At 41.6% G+C, this 16,748-nt stretch overlaps 1 protein-coding gene across 9 annotated transcripts in view; it reads right to left on the bottom strand.

Annotated features, from left to right (window-relative positions):
- Window positions 1–16,748, bottom strand: part of LOC139461227 (proline-serine-threonine phosphatase-interacting protein 1-like) — a 66,080-nt gene that overhangs the window by 32,560 nt on the left and 16,772 nt on the right. For all 9 annotated transcript variants that reach the window (XM_071242851.1, XM_071242852.1, XM_071242859.1 and 6 more), the window contains exons 2-4: window positions 8,437–8,537; window positions 2,482–2,556; window positions 76–217 (exon numbers count right to left, since the gene is read on the bottom strand). In XM_071242851.1, coding sequence (XP_071098952.1) covers window positions 76–217; window positions 2,482–2,556; window positions 8,437–8,537 — 318 coding nt within the window. The remainder of the gene's footprint in view (window positions 1–75; window positions 218–2,481; window positions 2,557–8,436; window positions 8,538–16,748) is intronic.

Raw genomic sequence — 16,748 nt, 5'->3', positions numbered from 1 at the left:
CGAACGGACATGAGTCTACAGCTCAAGTTTCTATCCAGTTGTCAAATCCATGTCTAGGATCTGAAATGAACTCACAGCTTTCTTTTTCGCAGTCTGGGCCTCGTTGAACTTCTTGACATCTTCCATCTGTTTCTGGAAGTTGACAGCAGCATCTTGGTGGATCTGCACCATCTTTTCCACCTCCTGCTTCAGCTTGTTCCAAGACTTCTCAAGAACCCTGCAACAAGATCAGACACTCAGACGCCCTACAAGATCAGACACTCATGCTCCCTACAAGATCAGACATTCATCCTCCCTACAAGATCAGACACTCACATACCCTACAAGATCAGACACTCATGCTCCCTACAAGATCAGACACTCAGATACCCTACAAGATCAGACACTCAGACAACCTACAAGATCAGACACTCATGCTCCCTACAAGATCAGACACTCAAGAACCCTGCAACAAGATCAGACACTCATGCTCCCTACAAGATCAGACTCTCATGCTCCCTACAAGACCAGACACTCACATACCCTACAAGATCAGACACTCACATACCCTACAAGATCAGACACTCATGCTCCCTACAAGATCAGACACTCATGCTCCCTACAAGATCAGACACTCATGCTCCCTACTAGCTCAGACATTCAGACACCCTGCAACAAGATCAGACACTCATGCTCCCTACAAGATCAGACACTCAGATACCCTACAAGATCAGACACTCAGATACCCTACAAGATCAGACACTCAGACACCCTACAAGATCAGACACTCATGCTCCCTACAAGATCAGACACTCAGATACCCTACAAGATCAGACACTCATGCTCCCTACAAGATCAGACACTCAGATACCCTACAAGATCAGACACTCAGACAACCTACAAGATCAGACACTCATGCTCCCTACAAGATCAGACACTCAAGAACCCTGCAACAAGATCAGACACTCATGCTCCCTACAAGATCAGACTCATGCTCCCTACAAGACCAGACACTCAGATACCCTACAAGATCAGACACTCACATACCCTACAAGATCAGACACTCATGCTCCCTACAAGATCAGACACTCATGCTCCCTACAAGATCAGACACTCATGCTCCCTACAAGATCAGACACTCATGCTCCCTACTAGTTCAGACATTCAGACACCCTGCAACAAGATCAGACACTCATGCTCCCTACAAGATCAGACACTCAGATACCCTACAAGATCAGACACTCAGATACCCTACAAGATCAGACACTCAGACACCCTACAAGATCAGACACTCATGCTCCCTACAAGATCAGACACTCAGATACCCTACAAGATCAGACACTCAGATACCCTACAAGATCAGACTCTCCAATACCCTACAAGATCAGACACTCATGCTCCCTACAAGATCAGACACTCATGCTCCCTACAAGATCAGACACTCAGATACCCTACAAGATCAGACACCCAGATACCCTACAAAATCAGACACTCAGATACCCTACAAGATCAGACACTCAGACACCCTACAAGATCAGACACTCATGCTCCCTACAAGATCAGACACTCAGATACCCTACAAGATCAGACACTCAGGAACCCTACTAGTTCAGACAATCAGACACCCTGCAACAAGATCAGAAAATAGGATACCATACAAGATCAGACATTCTAAAACAAGCTCAGACACTCAGACACCATATAAGATCAGACATTCTAAAACAAGATCAGACACCAAGACATCCTGTATCAAAATCAGACACATTGCAATAAGACCAGGCAACCATGCATCAAGATCAGACACTAAGACATCCTGCATCAATATCAGACACTAGGACACCCTGCATCAAGATCAGACATTGAGACACCCTGCATCAATATCTGACACTGGTACTTCCTGCATCAAGATCAGATACAAAGACACCAAGCATCAAGATCAGACACTGGAACACCCTGCATCAAGATCAGACATTGAGACACCCTGCATCAATATCTGACACTATCACAATATTTACTATAGTTAAAAGCATATGATCTAAAAACTTGAGGTTATTTCCTAAGTGTAGCTTATGGAGATTGCGGCGGATGGTGTCTGCATCAGACTCTATGAAAATAGTTTGACTGGCATTCTAGAAGTTGTCAAGGAAATTAAAAAAAACAAGGTACCATCTTAAGGATAACATTTGGTTTGTTGCACAGCGCGACGTTTCCATGTAGATTCTTACACCGTTATCCCTCTACAATGTAAGAATCTACATCGAAACATCGCCATATGCAATAAACCAGAAGTTGTTCTCCACAAAGTTGTACAGTTTCGTATCTATGACAACAGTTCTGTTGCCTGGATGGTGTGTCCGTGACCAACAGTCAAGCTGCAGTCACATTGCAGATGGAATTAACAGATGTTTGCAAAAATTTAAAAAAAACATGTCCAATAGAATCTTTTCTAATTTTGTCTTTTCTAATTTTTGTCTTTTCCAATTTTTGTCTTTTCTAACTTACCCTACATCTTCTTTGGTCTTCATGTTCTTCTCAAGTTTGAGTAAATCCTTAAAGTACTTGTTCTCCATCTCATAGCTGGAATACAAGAAAACACCATATACATGTAGCAGGAAAACTGACCAGGCTGTCTAACTGTTTCACTGACCTGTACCATCATTCCGAGGAGGTGGTCAGGTAGTCTAGTGGTTACAGCTTTCGCTTATCACGTTGAAGACCGGGCTTTGCTTCCCAACATGGGTACAATGTGTGAAGCTCATTTCTGGTGTCCCCTGTCATGATATTACTGGAACATTGCTAAAAACGGCGTAAAAACCATACTTACTCACCCATTCACTGATCTTCCCGAGGTAAGCGTGTGCACTAGCCTATATCAAAGCCTAGTTTCTGCCCATGCCACATCAAGGCCACTTTTCCTGGCTGAACCCTGGCGCCACCTTGTGTATATCACGTTCTCTGACTTTCGATATGTGGGAAAGTCCAATCGTATTTAGCACAGAAAGATGAGTTTGATGTGGCAAGGGTGGAAACAGGACTTTGATGAAAGGACAAGTGGAAGATGTGCCTGTATATGTAACAGTTTAAAATGTCAACAAAAAGAACCACTTAAGACAAACTGCTGTCAACACTGACATTCAAATATTTTCTGCATAAATAGTGAGGAAGGACCAGTAACACTACAGAAGGAATATACCGTATTGGACGTAATAAGCGCCCAGGGCGCTCTCAAAATTAGCAATAGGGGGCTCTTATTAGAATATTAGAGTTGAAAGATAAATTTCGTGGTTTATGCTGACAGCCTGAAATGTTTATGCATGACAGATATATTTTTCCAGAATTAAATTCCCCATAATTAGGGTGCATATAACACACGGTGTGTATTTTACGCCAATGAATAAGTCTTGTGTACATTGATCAATTGGAAAGGGTGCTAATTGGGATTGTTCACTAGCCAATATATTAGCAAATATCGCCATGGGCGCTTATTAGAGCGGGGAGCTTATTACGTCGAATACGGTTCTTCAAAGTTCACCTTCCGCAATCTGGCAATTTCATAAGAGTAAGATCAAAACAAAAAGGTCATATCAAGGTCAAAATTTAAAATATTGCAAAAAATGTTTAGCCCAACTACACACAAAACATATACCAAATCTCATGACACTTTCAGCAACAATAGCTGAGTAATAGGGATATATAGTGTTTTTTTCTTCAATATGTCCGCCCTGGCAGCCATATTGAAACTCCAATTCCTACCACTTGAAACATCACCATGAAGGATGGAAGCCTATCAGTAAGTCAGGCTACAAGAAACTATCTGAGGACCTATGTGAGTATATTTGTGAAAACTTCCATCACAAATAATGAGTGAGTGAGTTGGGTTTAACGCCGCTTTTAACAGTATTCCAGGTATATCGCAGCTTGTCAGCTTAATGTTGGAGGAAAGCCCGAAGTGATGCAGGTTTCAGACGTTTACCACTTTGGTGAAACCCACGAGCACGGGTATTGTGCTGACAAACCTAGAAACATAATCGGGGTAAACCGGTATTCGAACCCACAATCATAGGTTTCTGGCGTGCCCAAGGGACGCAACTCTGCACAGGGAATCGCGGCGCCTTAGACAACTGGGCCACCCGTGAGCAAACAACACTGACTTGTACCTTGGAGCTACATCACTTTATGATTTTCCTTCGTCATATAGCTGGAATATTGCTGAGTGCAGCATTAAACAACAAACAAACAAACAAAACAGACACACTGTAAACACAACAGTTGTAGGACCATCTCACATCAAGCTCCTAGTGAGCTGTTAGAAGTGATATATGTTTAATCACTTGACACTAGACACAAGGGTATCAAAGGTCAGACAGCCACTCTTACATGTGGTGGAACAGGGTAGTTACTACTCACTAGACACAATGGTATCACAGGTCAGACAGACACTGTTACATATGGTGTTACAGGGTATTTACCGCACACTTCACTCAAGTGGCTGACAACAACTTCACGTCTCTCGTCAATACAGTAGAAGGAGTCATTAACACTTAGTTCTTTCCACTTCTTCATATTTATGTGCCCATTATTGAAAACAAATATGGGAGATACAACCAGATATGTTAAAATATTGGGATAACAATTGTAAAACATCAAATTACTCTCACAAAATATAGGTCATATATTTCCAACCCCAAGTGGGTTATTTTTTTACATTTATTCTCGAGTGCAGCAATATATTTTTCAGGCAGCCCATAGGAGTGCACAGAAATTTCACTGATTCCACAGAACATTTGAACAATTTCTACAAAATATGAATAAGGAGGGTTTAACCTTGACTTACTAAAAAAGTTATTGATTTTATGGGTCCTTGAAGGAAATAGTGGAGTGGAGTGAGTATGGTTTTACGCCGCTTTTAGCAATATTCCAGCAATATCATGGTGGGGGACACCAGAAATGGGCATCACACATTGTACCCATGTCGGGAATCGAACCCAGGTCTTCGGCGTGACGAGTGAACGCTTTAACCAGTAGGCTACCCGACCGCCCTTGAAGGAAATATGAGGTCCTGCAAGTAAAGATATGGTGAAGTGTACTGTATGTTTAGAGCCTGGATTGAATCAATGATCATTTGGACAGAGGTCATGATTGATGGATGAAATGACAGACACCCATAACTGCTCTCAATGCCCTGTCAGTACAATGAATATTATTGTGGCTGTCCCCCTGGACGCAGTATGTTGTTTGGATGTGTCCCTTCTCTACACTTGTGTGTACTTAGAGGCGGGGGACAGGTTGTATCAGCAGGAACAGGGTGTAAATACACAACATATTAAAGTGTCTCTACTGGGTCTTGTGTAGAACAATCATGGATCGGTAATGTAGTCCCGGCAAACACCTTCATAGAACAGAGTCTCTCAGGCTGCGGGCACCTTGATGTTGACACAGACACCTCTACGTGGATTGGAGTGGAAAGAGAGAAGTGCTTATTGTGCAAAATGTTCACTGTATACAAAATGTTCAATGATCTTCTGTTCTTGAGACCTGTCAACCCCTCATCATGACAATGGGGGAGATTTGACTGTAAAATGGGGGCGGTTTGCCTCCAATGGGGGAGACTTTTAAAATAGTGAAGAGAAGATAATTTTCAACTTTTATTTTTATTGATGTTAGTAAGAAAACAAAATATTTTAAAACAATAAATAATTATTTTCTCGTATTACAGTTTACTTAATTTCCGTTTGCATTTTCCTCCTCCAAGAATCTAGCAATATCACTTTCATTCAAAGGTCAACTTGGATAAATGCAGGTATTTAAAATGAACGATGAGTAGCTTGACCAGTTGACGAGGTGTTCAATCCGGCCATGAAATATGAAGTGCATTTATCCTGACGCAACATGATCGCCCCTAATTTCATTAAGGTATATTGTTTTTTTCTGTCTGCGGTAGTCTGCTTGATAGCGCCATAACTTCGCTTCAAAAGATTCATGGAATGTATGCCATATTTGGAGGTACTATTATGTTTTACTTAAGAATGAAATAAGCCTCGTCGTTGCTGACCTTTCTGACCTTGATGTGTATTAATCTCATTGGTTGACTCAGTAAGTACTGTTGTATGCAAATTAGATTGCCGATCAAGGACGCTAACAAACAATTAGCCAATCAAATTATGTAAAATAACCACATGATAAATTCTCGTGAAATTTGATACAGTTCTGTGTGTTGATATTTCTGTGCAGATGAGTCATGATGTCTGTCAAAAATGACTTTGAAACCTGCGCTATGAGGAAGCCTGATCATGTTACATGTTGTTTTGACTGCCGAATCAACCAATCATAGTGTTTCTGAAGTTGGCACTTTTTGATCATATTTTGTTTTCATTTCCGAGAGTTTAATGGCATAACTTTGAGGCATATTGATGTTTTAACAAAGTTTCTGACAAATCTGATAACCAAAAAGTCATGTATAACTGGGCCGGCCATATCTCTGTATCTCATGTATCTCCGTTCCTAAATAGTCTCTCATGCAGGGGACTGAAAGATTTCGTCAAATTGCAGGAGTCTCCCACAAAACTGTGGGAGGATTGACAGGTCTGTCTGTTCTTTCAACTCAAGTGTGGCTGTGCTCTAAGACAAAGGAGTCATCACTTTATTGGGATAACAATTGTGAGAACAGCGCTTGGACTGCTGCATCGGAGCAGGCTGAGATAGGGATCCGTGGCAACGGTGTCATCTGACCGCAACATCCAAGCTGAATCAGGACGGCCTGTACACAGATGATGAACTATTGAGCAATGACCCACACCATCGTGGGAATGATAACCTGCAGAGCTTTACACCACCTCAGAGCTACAGATAAGCAGCATATTTGCTTAAAATACCCCACCCCCCCGCAAAAAATATTCAAAGCCCAATTACTTAAAGAAACGCATGCATTAAATGAAAATCTCAAATGTATAAAAACAGCTCGCTTAAATACCCAATGAAGGTTTTTCAGCATGCATACAAAGGAACTAATTTCCAAAACACAATTAGGAGCTAATTTACTTTCCGAGTCAAGCCTATATATTTAGAACAGTTAAATACATCTTTAACATTATTTCATTTTTTAAATCTTAAATTGTTCACTAATTTTGGGAAATTCCCAATAGAGTAATAAATAGGTGAGTGAACCAATACTGGTTGCCTAATGAAAAATGTAAAAACCCATTTACAACAGAAACCCTAGAGTAAAAACTCAATTGCTCCAAACGTTATCTGGAGCTCTGCCACCTCATCCCTTCTGTTGGGTCGGTCGGGTAGCCTAGTGGTTCAAGAGTTCGCTTGTCACGCCGAAGACCCTGGTTCGATTCCCGACATGGGTACAATGTGTGAAGCCCATTTCTGGTGTCCCCCGCCGTGATATTGCTGGAATATTGCTAAAAGCGGCGTAAAACCATACTCACTCACTCATCCATTCTGACAACAGATCTGGGTCTTGATGGGGTCAGTCTTAGTCATCAAGGGACTTGCAGCAGGACCTTCACTGATTGTCACACATGGACACATGTATAAGTGTGTCGCCCCGGACGAGTGCACCAACCGTGCCTCCTTATCATAAGGAGGTCATACTTGCCTGAACAATTTTATCAGTTGCCTGGCTGTTTGTCCAATTGAAGTTTGCCAAAAACTTGAAACACACTCCCTCAGTCGATTCCGATAACGTTTTTCCCCCAAAATGTACTGCCACAAAATTGCATTGTGAAACCTATAATTGTACATATAATTATTTCAATATTCTAACGACAATGACAAAAATACCAAATTAAAGGCAGAATTTCCATTCAAACAAAGACTTCTCCATGAATAATTCCCCAAACAATTCCACTTGTTCCAACCAACTTGCACGAGTGAGTGAGTGAGTGAGTTTGGTTTTTAATGCCACTTTTGATATTATTCCAGTTATATCATGTGGGAGGAAAGCCCGAAGTGATGCAGGTCTGAAACGTTTACCACTTCAGTCAAACCCACGAGCACGGGTATGGTGCTGACAAACCTAGAAACATAATCGGGGCGAACCGGGATTCGAACCCACAATCATAGGTTTCTGGCGTGCCCAAGGGACGCAATTCTGCACAGCAAATCGCAGCGCCTTAGACGACTGGGCCAAACGTGCCCCATCAACTTGCATGAAGAACATGATAGTTCTAATGACCATAAATAGTGAGGGTGCCAATCTCCGATTCCCCTGAATCCCAAATACCATCAGCAATCTTACTGCTCACCCCTGATTCCAAATACAATTAGACACAAATCTCAAAAGCATTGCGAAAAGGGTGTGAAGTTAAATAACTGACAAAATATGGGAAACAAACCCGGACCTTTGGCTCTCCAGGCAGACACTCTACCACTAGGCCACTGAGGCGGTCTCTAGCAGTGGGCTGTCAACCTCAACAGTAGCATGCAAATAGGTAAAGTATTACTTACCGTTGCTTGAGGTATTCTTCAAATTCTTTACACATGTGGCGGCCATCTTTCATGCGCTGTGCCAGGACCTCAAATCCTGCAGTGCTGGTGAAGTCTGGGCCCTGGAAATATATACAAAGTGAGTGAGTGAGTGAGTTGGGTTTAACACCGTTTTAAACAGTATTCCAGTTATATTACGGCGTGTCAGCTTAATGTGGGAGGAAAGCCCGAAGTGATGCAGGTCTCAGATGTTTACAACTTCGGAGAAACTCACATAGGTTTCTGGTGTGCCCAAGGGACGCAACTATGCTCAGCGAATAGCGGCGCCTTAGACGACTGGGCCACCATGTCCCCAATATATACAAAGTCAGGTAACCTTCATAATAAGAAATTAAATACAATGTTATAAGGAAAATTCAAATAAGGTTAAATAAAATAAAAGAATTGGTTCTGAGGCAATGGCTATTGAAAATATAATGTGAGAGGGCTTGGTTTTTTGGTGGGGGGGTTTTGCTTTTTTTGGTGGGGGGGTTGTTCGAACTAGTATGTTTGAAAATAAACAGTTGCCTCCCTACAAAAATGTATTCCTTGATGAGTACCATATTCGAGTACATGTACATACCATTGAAATTGAAACTGAAATATTTAAGGATGGGGGGGGGGGGGGGGGGGGGGGCTCAAAAGGAAATAAATGGAAATGAAAACAAAATAGACGGAATAATGGAATACATACCACTGAAATTGGAATACTTAAGATTGAGGGGGTGGGGGTGGAAATGAAGACAAAACATACAGCAAACTTTATCATGATGTGGGTGGTGCCTGAGAACAAAGATTATTCATTTTTTTTCCTAAACACTCATTTTTCATATCACCGATACAAAGGTGTTCCAAGTCATCAGTTCCCCATGTGTTGCTTCTAACCAGGAGGTGAATCGCAAGATCTGTGTCCCATTGTGTCCAAATGCAAAATAACACACAGCGTGTGTAAAGCACCCATAAATTAGTCATGCAGTTATAGCCACGATGTTGGGCAATCAGCCAGACAAAACGTACTGACTGTCACGAGAATGACGAACAAAGAATCCGACCCAGATTCAAACACAAAGATGTGTCTGCTCTATGCCCAATAGATAAACAGTGTTTGACATGCTATATGTTGATTTAATTTTAGTACAAGAATTATGCACCAATACAAGAAGTCTTAAGGCAAGTTGACAGTTGACAACTGCCGTGTGGCCGATGCACGTATTTTGGGGGCTTTTAAGAACGTAATAACAGGGACGGATAGACTCCCCATGACATGGACTTCTCATGAAAATGAGCGGATGAACGTCTGTGTGGATAAATGCCTGTGAACGCCTGTGTGGATGAATGCCTGTGTGGATAAATGCCTGTGAACGCCTGTGTGGATAAATGCCTGTGTGGATAAATGCCTGTGAACGCCTGTGTGGATGAACGCCTGTGTGGATAAATGCCTGTGAACGCCGTGTGGATGAACGCCCGTGTGGATAAATGCCTGTGTGGATGAATGCCTGTGTGGATAAATGCCTGTGAACGCCTGTGTGGATGAATGCCCGTGTGGATAAATGCCTGTGAACGCCTGTGTGGATGAATGCCTGTGTGGATAAATGCCTGTGAACGCCTGTTTGGATGAATGCCTGTGTAGATAAATGCCTGTGAACGCCTGTGTGGATGAACGCCTGTGTAGATAAATTCCTGTGAACGCCTGTGTGGATCAACGCCCGTGTGGATAAATGCCTGTGAACGCCTGCGTAAATGAACGACCGTGTGGATGAACACTCAAGTGATTGAACACTTGTGTTGATGAACGCTGGTGTGGATGAACGCTGGTGTGGATGAATGCCTGTGTGGATGAATCCCCATGTCATTATTGTCATCCACTCTATGTAATGTTACCATGGTTACTAGTGTGTAGTGACCTATTTTTCTGTTCATCCTATTGTTTTTTCACAAGCACGTTCACATCAGGACGTAACTGCACATGATTTCCCTTCTGCAAAGTGAGCCCCCTTTATGTGGCTTCAGAGATCCGAAACTGTGCACTTGATCATGTCGAAGAATAAGGAACTGTATTACTTGCTATTGTATGAGCAGCCTCCATAACAAGATTCCTTGTAACTCTAGGCCTAGCTGAAGTAGTCAACCCAAAACTGAAGTGCTTTGGAGAGATTTCCTGTCTGAAATGCCCGAGATGTATGTCTGTTTGTTGTTTAACACCGCACTCAACAATATTCCAGCCATATGATGTTGATATGTAAATAATAGAGTCTGGACCAGACAATCCAGTGATTAACATTATCAGCATCGATGAGATGGTGTGGTTAACAAGGGGGCGACAGATGTGATCTCAAATTCCCTGTTTTGACTTGTACCATATGTTCCTATGATTTTTCAGGCAGACAATTGACTTGCCTCTACTTGTGTTTGTGATGTTAACTATACCAGTTTCGCGAAACGCCTACCATCATCGGTATTTGACTTGTAGTTTTGACTTAAAACCTCTCACCTGACAGTGGTACCACGCACAAGGTTGCTATGTGATTGTATCATGCAACACAAGCTCATGACACCAATCTCTTGAAACCTACAGCAGGTACCCAGGTAGGGTCCGGTAATAGGGAGGTGGGTACCCGGGTAGGGTCTGGTAATAGGTAGGTGGGTACCCAGGTAGGGTCAGGTAATAGGGAGGTGGGTACCCGGGTAGGGTCTGGTAATAGGGAGGTGGGTACCCGGGTAGGGTCCAGTAATAGTGAGGTGGGTACCCAGGTAGGGTCGGGTAATAGGTAGGTGGGTACCCGGGTAGGGTCCAGTAATAGTGAGGTGGGTACCCAGGTAGGGTCGGGTAATAGGGAGGTGGGTACCCGGGTAGGGTCCAGTAATAGTGAGGTGGGTACCCGGGTAGGGTCCAGTAATAGTGAGGTGGATATCCGGGTAGGGTCCAGTAATAGGGAGGTGGGTACCCGGGTAGGGTCCGGTAATAGGGAGGTGGGTACCCGGGTAGAGTCCGGTAATAGTGAGGTGGGTACCCAGGTAGGGGCAGGTAATAGGGAGGTGGGTACCCGGGTAGTCTCTGGTAATAGGGAGGTGGGTACCCGGGTAGGGTCGGGTAATAGGGAGGTGGGTACCCGGGTAGGGTCCAGTAATAGGGAGGTGGGTACCCGGGTAGGGTCCAGTAATAGGGAGGTGGATATCCGGGTAGGGTCCAGTAATAGGGAGGTGGGTACCCGGGTAGGGTCCGGAAATAGGGAGGTGGGTCCCCGGGTAGGGTCCGGTAATGGGGAGGTGGGTCCCCGGGCAGGCTAAGGTAAAGCAATGTTAAACCCAACTCACTCACTCAATCAGAATAGAAAATAAGTTAAAATGCAGAACTGAAACTGAACTCAGCATACAAAATATGATTGTCGTAAGTATTCAGGGTATATTTCTAGGGTGGATGGCAATAAAAAAACAAGACATGTATTGTTGTGGCCTATCCCATTGATAGCTGGCGACCATATGAAAGCTCGAACTCACTCGGTATCCCCATGTGAGTCAGTCACAGCTCATAAATATTCCATACTAATATAACATAACGCCATTCAGTCACAGCTCACAAATATTCCATACCAACATAACATGACGCAATTCAGTCACAGCTCACAAATATAGCACCATATCTAATGTTGAACTCAATATCTGGATGGCAGACAGTTCTAGCTACCATATCTGTGAATCTGAATATTACTGCAAGTGGCTAACAAAAGCTAACAAAAGCTGTGTTGGGAAAGCTTTGCGACGCCCAGTTAAGATTACCAAATATAAAAGCTACTTTTACAATAGGTGAGGTGAGTTGAGGTAAATTGGGGTTTAACGTCGCGTCCAAGATTATTGCACTTATATAGCGACGTGCATGTACGTGTGTTTGTGTGGCTGCTTGTACTAATCCGGACTGATGCCGATTTACAGTGCTTACTCACTGAGAATACCCCACTCAGACACAGTATACTGACTCCGAGCCGACCAGTCCATCTTTTAACGTCTTTTAGTATGACACAGCCGGGGATCGAACCCCGGACCTAATGCTCTCCGGGCGGACGCTCTACCACTAGACCGCGGAGGCTGTCACAGTAGGAATGGCCACGGTGAAATGGTAAGTCGGTGTTTGTCAGTGAGTGTTAAACTGTTGATGCAAGTGTGGTAGTAGTTGACAAGGGAGGTTGGAGTAGCGTGTTTATCTAACTGGACTAATCTGTGTTATGTCCACAACTCGCTAGATGTGGCAGTTAATAATAACAAGAGGCCCATAGGGCCTGTATCGCTCACCTGGATATTTCATGACAAACTATACATTTGCATTGTACATGTAATACTGCAAATATTTCGTAATTTTGACTCTGTCAGCATTTCAAAGGGGTGGATGGCAAATCTGACTGCATGAACGTGTACGTGTGTGTGTGTGTGTGTGTGTGTGTGTGTGAGTCTCTGTGTGTGTGTGTGTGTGTGTGTGTGTGTGTGTGTGTGTGTGTGTGTGTGTGTGTGTGTGTGTGTGTGTGTGTGTGTGTGTGTGTGTCCCTCCATTTGTACAATCACCTGAGAATACTTCCCACCAAATATGGTTCATATCTATCTGTGGTGTGGTGTGTGTGATGTGTGGTGTGTGGTGTGTATGTGTGTGTGCTCATACCCACCATTTTTACAATTGTGAATACCCATCACCTGAGAATACTTCCAACCAAATATGGTTCATATCTATCTGTGGTGTGGTGTGTGTGGTGTGTGGTGTGTATGTGTGTGTGTGTGGGAGGGGGGGGGGGGGGGTGCTCAGACCCACCATTTTTACAATTTTGAATCCCCACCACCTAGGGATGCGTCCAGTCACATTTCGTTGATTTCCAATTAGTGGTTCAGGAGAAGAAGTCGTTTGGAAAAATTGTTGATGTCTGGACGACGGACGACGGATGCCACGGTATGGCATAAGCTCACCTTGGTCTTTCCGACCCAGTGAGCTAATAAGAATACTTCATTACCTGTTCAGGAATTTGATAAACATGACAATATAATATTAAGACATATAACATGTGACAAGTATACACAGTTAAGGTACACACACTAAACATGAACTGTGATAGATATTTAAATTAATTAAATGCATAAAGTACATATCAGAGATGCTTAAATGTAAAGTAGTTTGTGAGTTTTTACTCTAGGGTTTCTATTTTATTGGTTTATTACATTTTTCATTGGGTAACGAATATATTTTCACTCATCCATTCATCACTCTATTGGGTATTTCCCCAAATTAGTGACTATTTTAAGATTCTAAAAAAATGAAATAATGTTTTAGATGTATATGACTGTTCTATATAGGCTTGACTCTGAAAGTAAATTAGCTTGTAATTGTGTTTTGGAAATTAGCTCCCTTGTGGGCATGCTGAAAAAACTTCATTGGGTTTTTACGCGAGCTGTTTTAATACATTTGAGGTTTTCATTTAACGCATGCATTTCTGTACGCAAGTTAATTGGAAGCAATTGGGTTTTGAATATTTAGGGGGGTATTTTACGCAAATACGCAGCATATCTGTAGCTCTGTAACTTCGATATGAAAAGAAATAAGGTAACAAGCAATTTAGGAAGCGCTGGGCAACATAAACATAAACCTTCACCATACCTTTACAACTCGTTTTAAAGGGAGATAGTATTTGGGATAAAAGATGAACGAGCTAAGTGAACATCGACTATTTAGACTAATGACACTTAGTGACAATGTGTAACTAGGGAGGCTCAGGATGAGAGAGTATTTGTTTAATCATGTACTGGCTGGTTGGACATGAGGAAGTGAATTAAAAAAATATGCCTCCTTACGTCTTTTGTTTGTTGTCGGTTTGCAAAACTAACTCATGAAACTATTGTGAATGTGTGTTACTCAGTTCTAGGTGTACTTTCCAGACTGAGAGTAGCTCCATATCAAATGTTTAACTCAAAATCCATATGTCAGACAGTCACAGCACATACATATAGCTCCATATCAAATGTTTAACTCAAAATCCATATGTCAGACAGTCACAGCACATACATATAGCTCCATATCAAATGTTTAACTCAAAATCCATATGTCAGACAGTCACAGCACATACATATAGCTCCATATCAAATGTTTAACTCAAAATCCATGTCAGACAGTCACAGCACATACATATAGCTCCATATCAAATGTTTAACTCAAAATCCATATGTCAGACAGTTACAGCACATACATATAGCTCCATATCAAATGTTTAACTCAAAATCCATATGTCAGACAGTCACAGCACATACATATAGCTCCATATCAAATGTTTAACTCAAAATCCATATGTCAGACAGTTACAGCACATACATATAGCTCCATATCAAATGTTTAACTCAAAATCCATATGTCAGACAGTTACAGCACATACATATAGCTCCATATCAAATGTTTAACTCAAAATCCATATGTCAGACAGTCACAGCACATACATATAGCTCCATATCAAATGTTTAACTCAAAATCCATGTCAGACAGTCACAGCACATACATATAGCTCCATATCAAATGTTTAAGTCAAAATCCATATGTCAGACAGTCACAGCACATACATATAGCTCCATATCAAATGTTTAACTCAAAATCCATGTCAGACAGTCACAGCACATACATATAGCTCCATATCAAATGTTTAACTCAAAATCCATATGTCAGACAGTTACAGCACATACATATAGCTCCATATCAAATGTTTAACTCAAAATCCATATGTCAGACAGTCACAGCACATACATATAGCTCCATATCAAATGTTTAACTCAAAATCCATATGTCAGACAGTTACAGCACATACATATAGCTCCATATCAAATGTTTAACTCAAAATCCATATGTCAGACAGTCACAGCACATACATATAGCTCCATATCAAATGTTTAACTCAAAATCCATATGTCAGACAGTTACAGCACATACATATAGCTCCATATCAAATTTTAACTCAAAATCCATGTCAGACAGTCACAGCACATACATATAGCTCCATATCAAATGTTAAACTCAAAATCCATATGTCAGACAGTTAGAGCACATACATATAGCGCCATATCAAATGTTTAACTTAATAACAGAATTAAGATTGCGGTTTACATGGTTTAGGTTGAGGTCAATAGAGTCTTTATAGTTCTTGTTGCATATTTATTATGCCAGAGATTTGATTTGTCTGCATAATTCATTTTATTTCATGCATATTTTACACAAATACACAGCTATCCACAGCTCTTGGCACAAAATGCAGACACATTATATACTATCTACTTTTTTTATAGTGATATTTTTTATCTTTTCATGAAACACAAAACAGATTCTCATAACATACAGGCCAAAAAGTTATAGGGAGAATAAACATTTTGGAGGATATTTTTTCAGTCTTAAGAAAAAATACTATCCCCCCAAAAATTCAAGTGATTTTTAAAGAAAATCACATACCTGGTTATCCCTAGCAGAAGTTGAGCAGTATATATATCTGATTGGAAGATATTACTTGACGTATCACTAGGATCGTGAAAGCACACCCATCACTACCAGGAAGTACATTTCAATTTCAGCCACAAAAGACATAAAGTTTCAGTACTCTTTATGCAAGTAAACAATGTCACTATTATACAAACTGCACTATACATCTGGGTTGAGTGAAGTTCAACATCAACTCGGGCTGAGGCGCCGATGACAAATCAAATATATCCATACATCACTCTTAGAGGCAGGGGTTCCAGTTCTTTTACATTCAGTAAATCTCAGAATAGTTTTGTTTCATGTAAATTGGCTCGTTCGATTCAATTGTTCTTTTCCTTTCATTCTGTGCAAAGAGACCCATAGCAACGCGACATCTAGGACTGGCACGGTAAACTGAGCAGGATCTGAGTACCCACAGGACTATCCAGACCCGTGGTTAGTCCCATTTCTTTCTGACTCAGCACACATTCCTTCGGACTTTCATGTGCTTGTATAAAGATAAATCTTCAGTGTATTCATGACCAGATTGTTTTATAAGTGTATCTAAATACTTTTTGTCAGGGTTCCGGTAAAACAATTCCCATCGGACTTTGTACCCAACTCTTAAACCCTACAGTGGGTACCCGGTAGGGTCAGGAAATATTGGTGCCAAGTACACAAACCTAGGATCAACAGAGGTCAAGGGTCATTTGCCTATGAAGATCTAATCAAGCTACAGACAATTTTAATAAGGATCCAATCATCAGTTTAATCCATTTCATCCTCTGAACGCTTAACTTTACTGTACATCTGGCTTCACTACCCGTGT

This window comes from Haliotis cracherodii, unplaced genomic scaffold (genome assembly GCF_022045235.1).
Source record: "Haliotis cracherodii isolate W230 unplaced genomic scaffold, xgHalCrac1.p SCAF_14, whole genome shotgun sequence".
NCBI classification, from domain to species: domain Eukaryota; kingdom Metazoa; phylum Mollusca; class Gastropoda; order Lepetellida; family Haliotidae; genus Haliotis; species Haliotis cracherodii.
The sequence above is the reverse complement of the archived record's forward strand: the minus strand, read 5'-3'. Positions and strand labels throughout refer to the sequence as shown.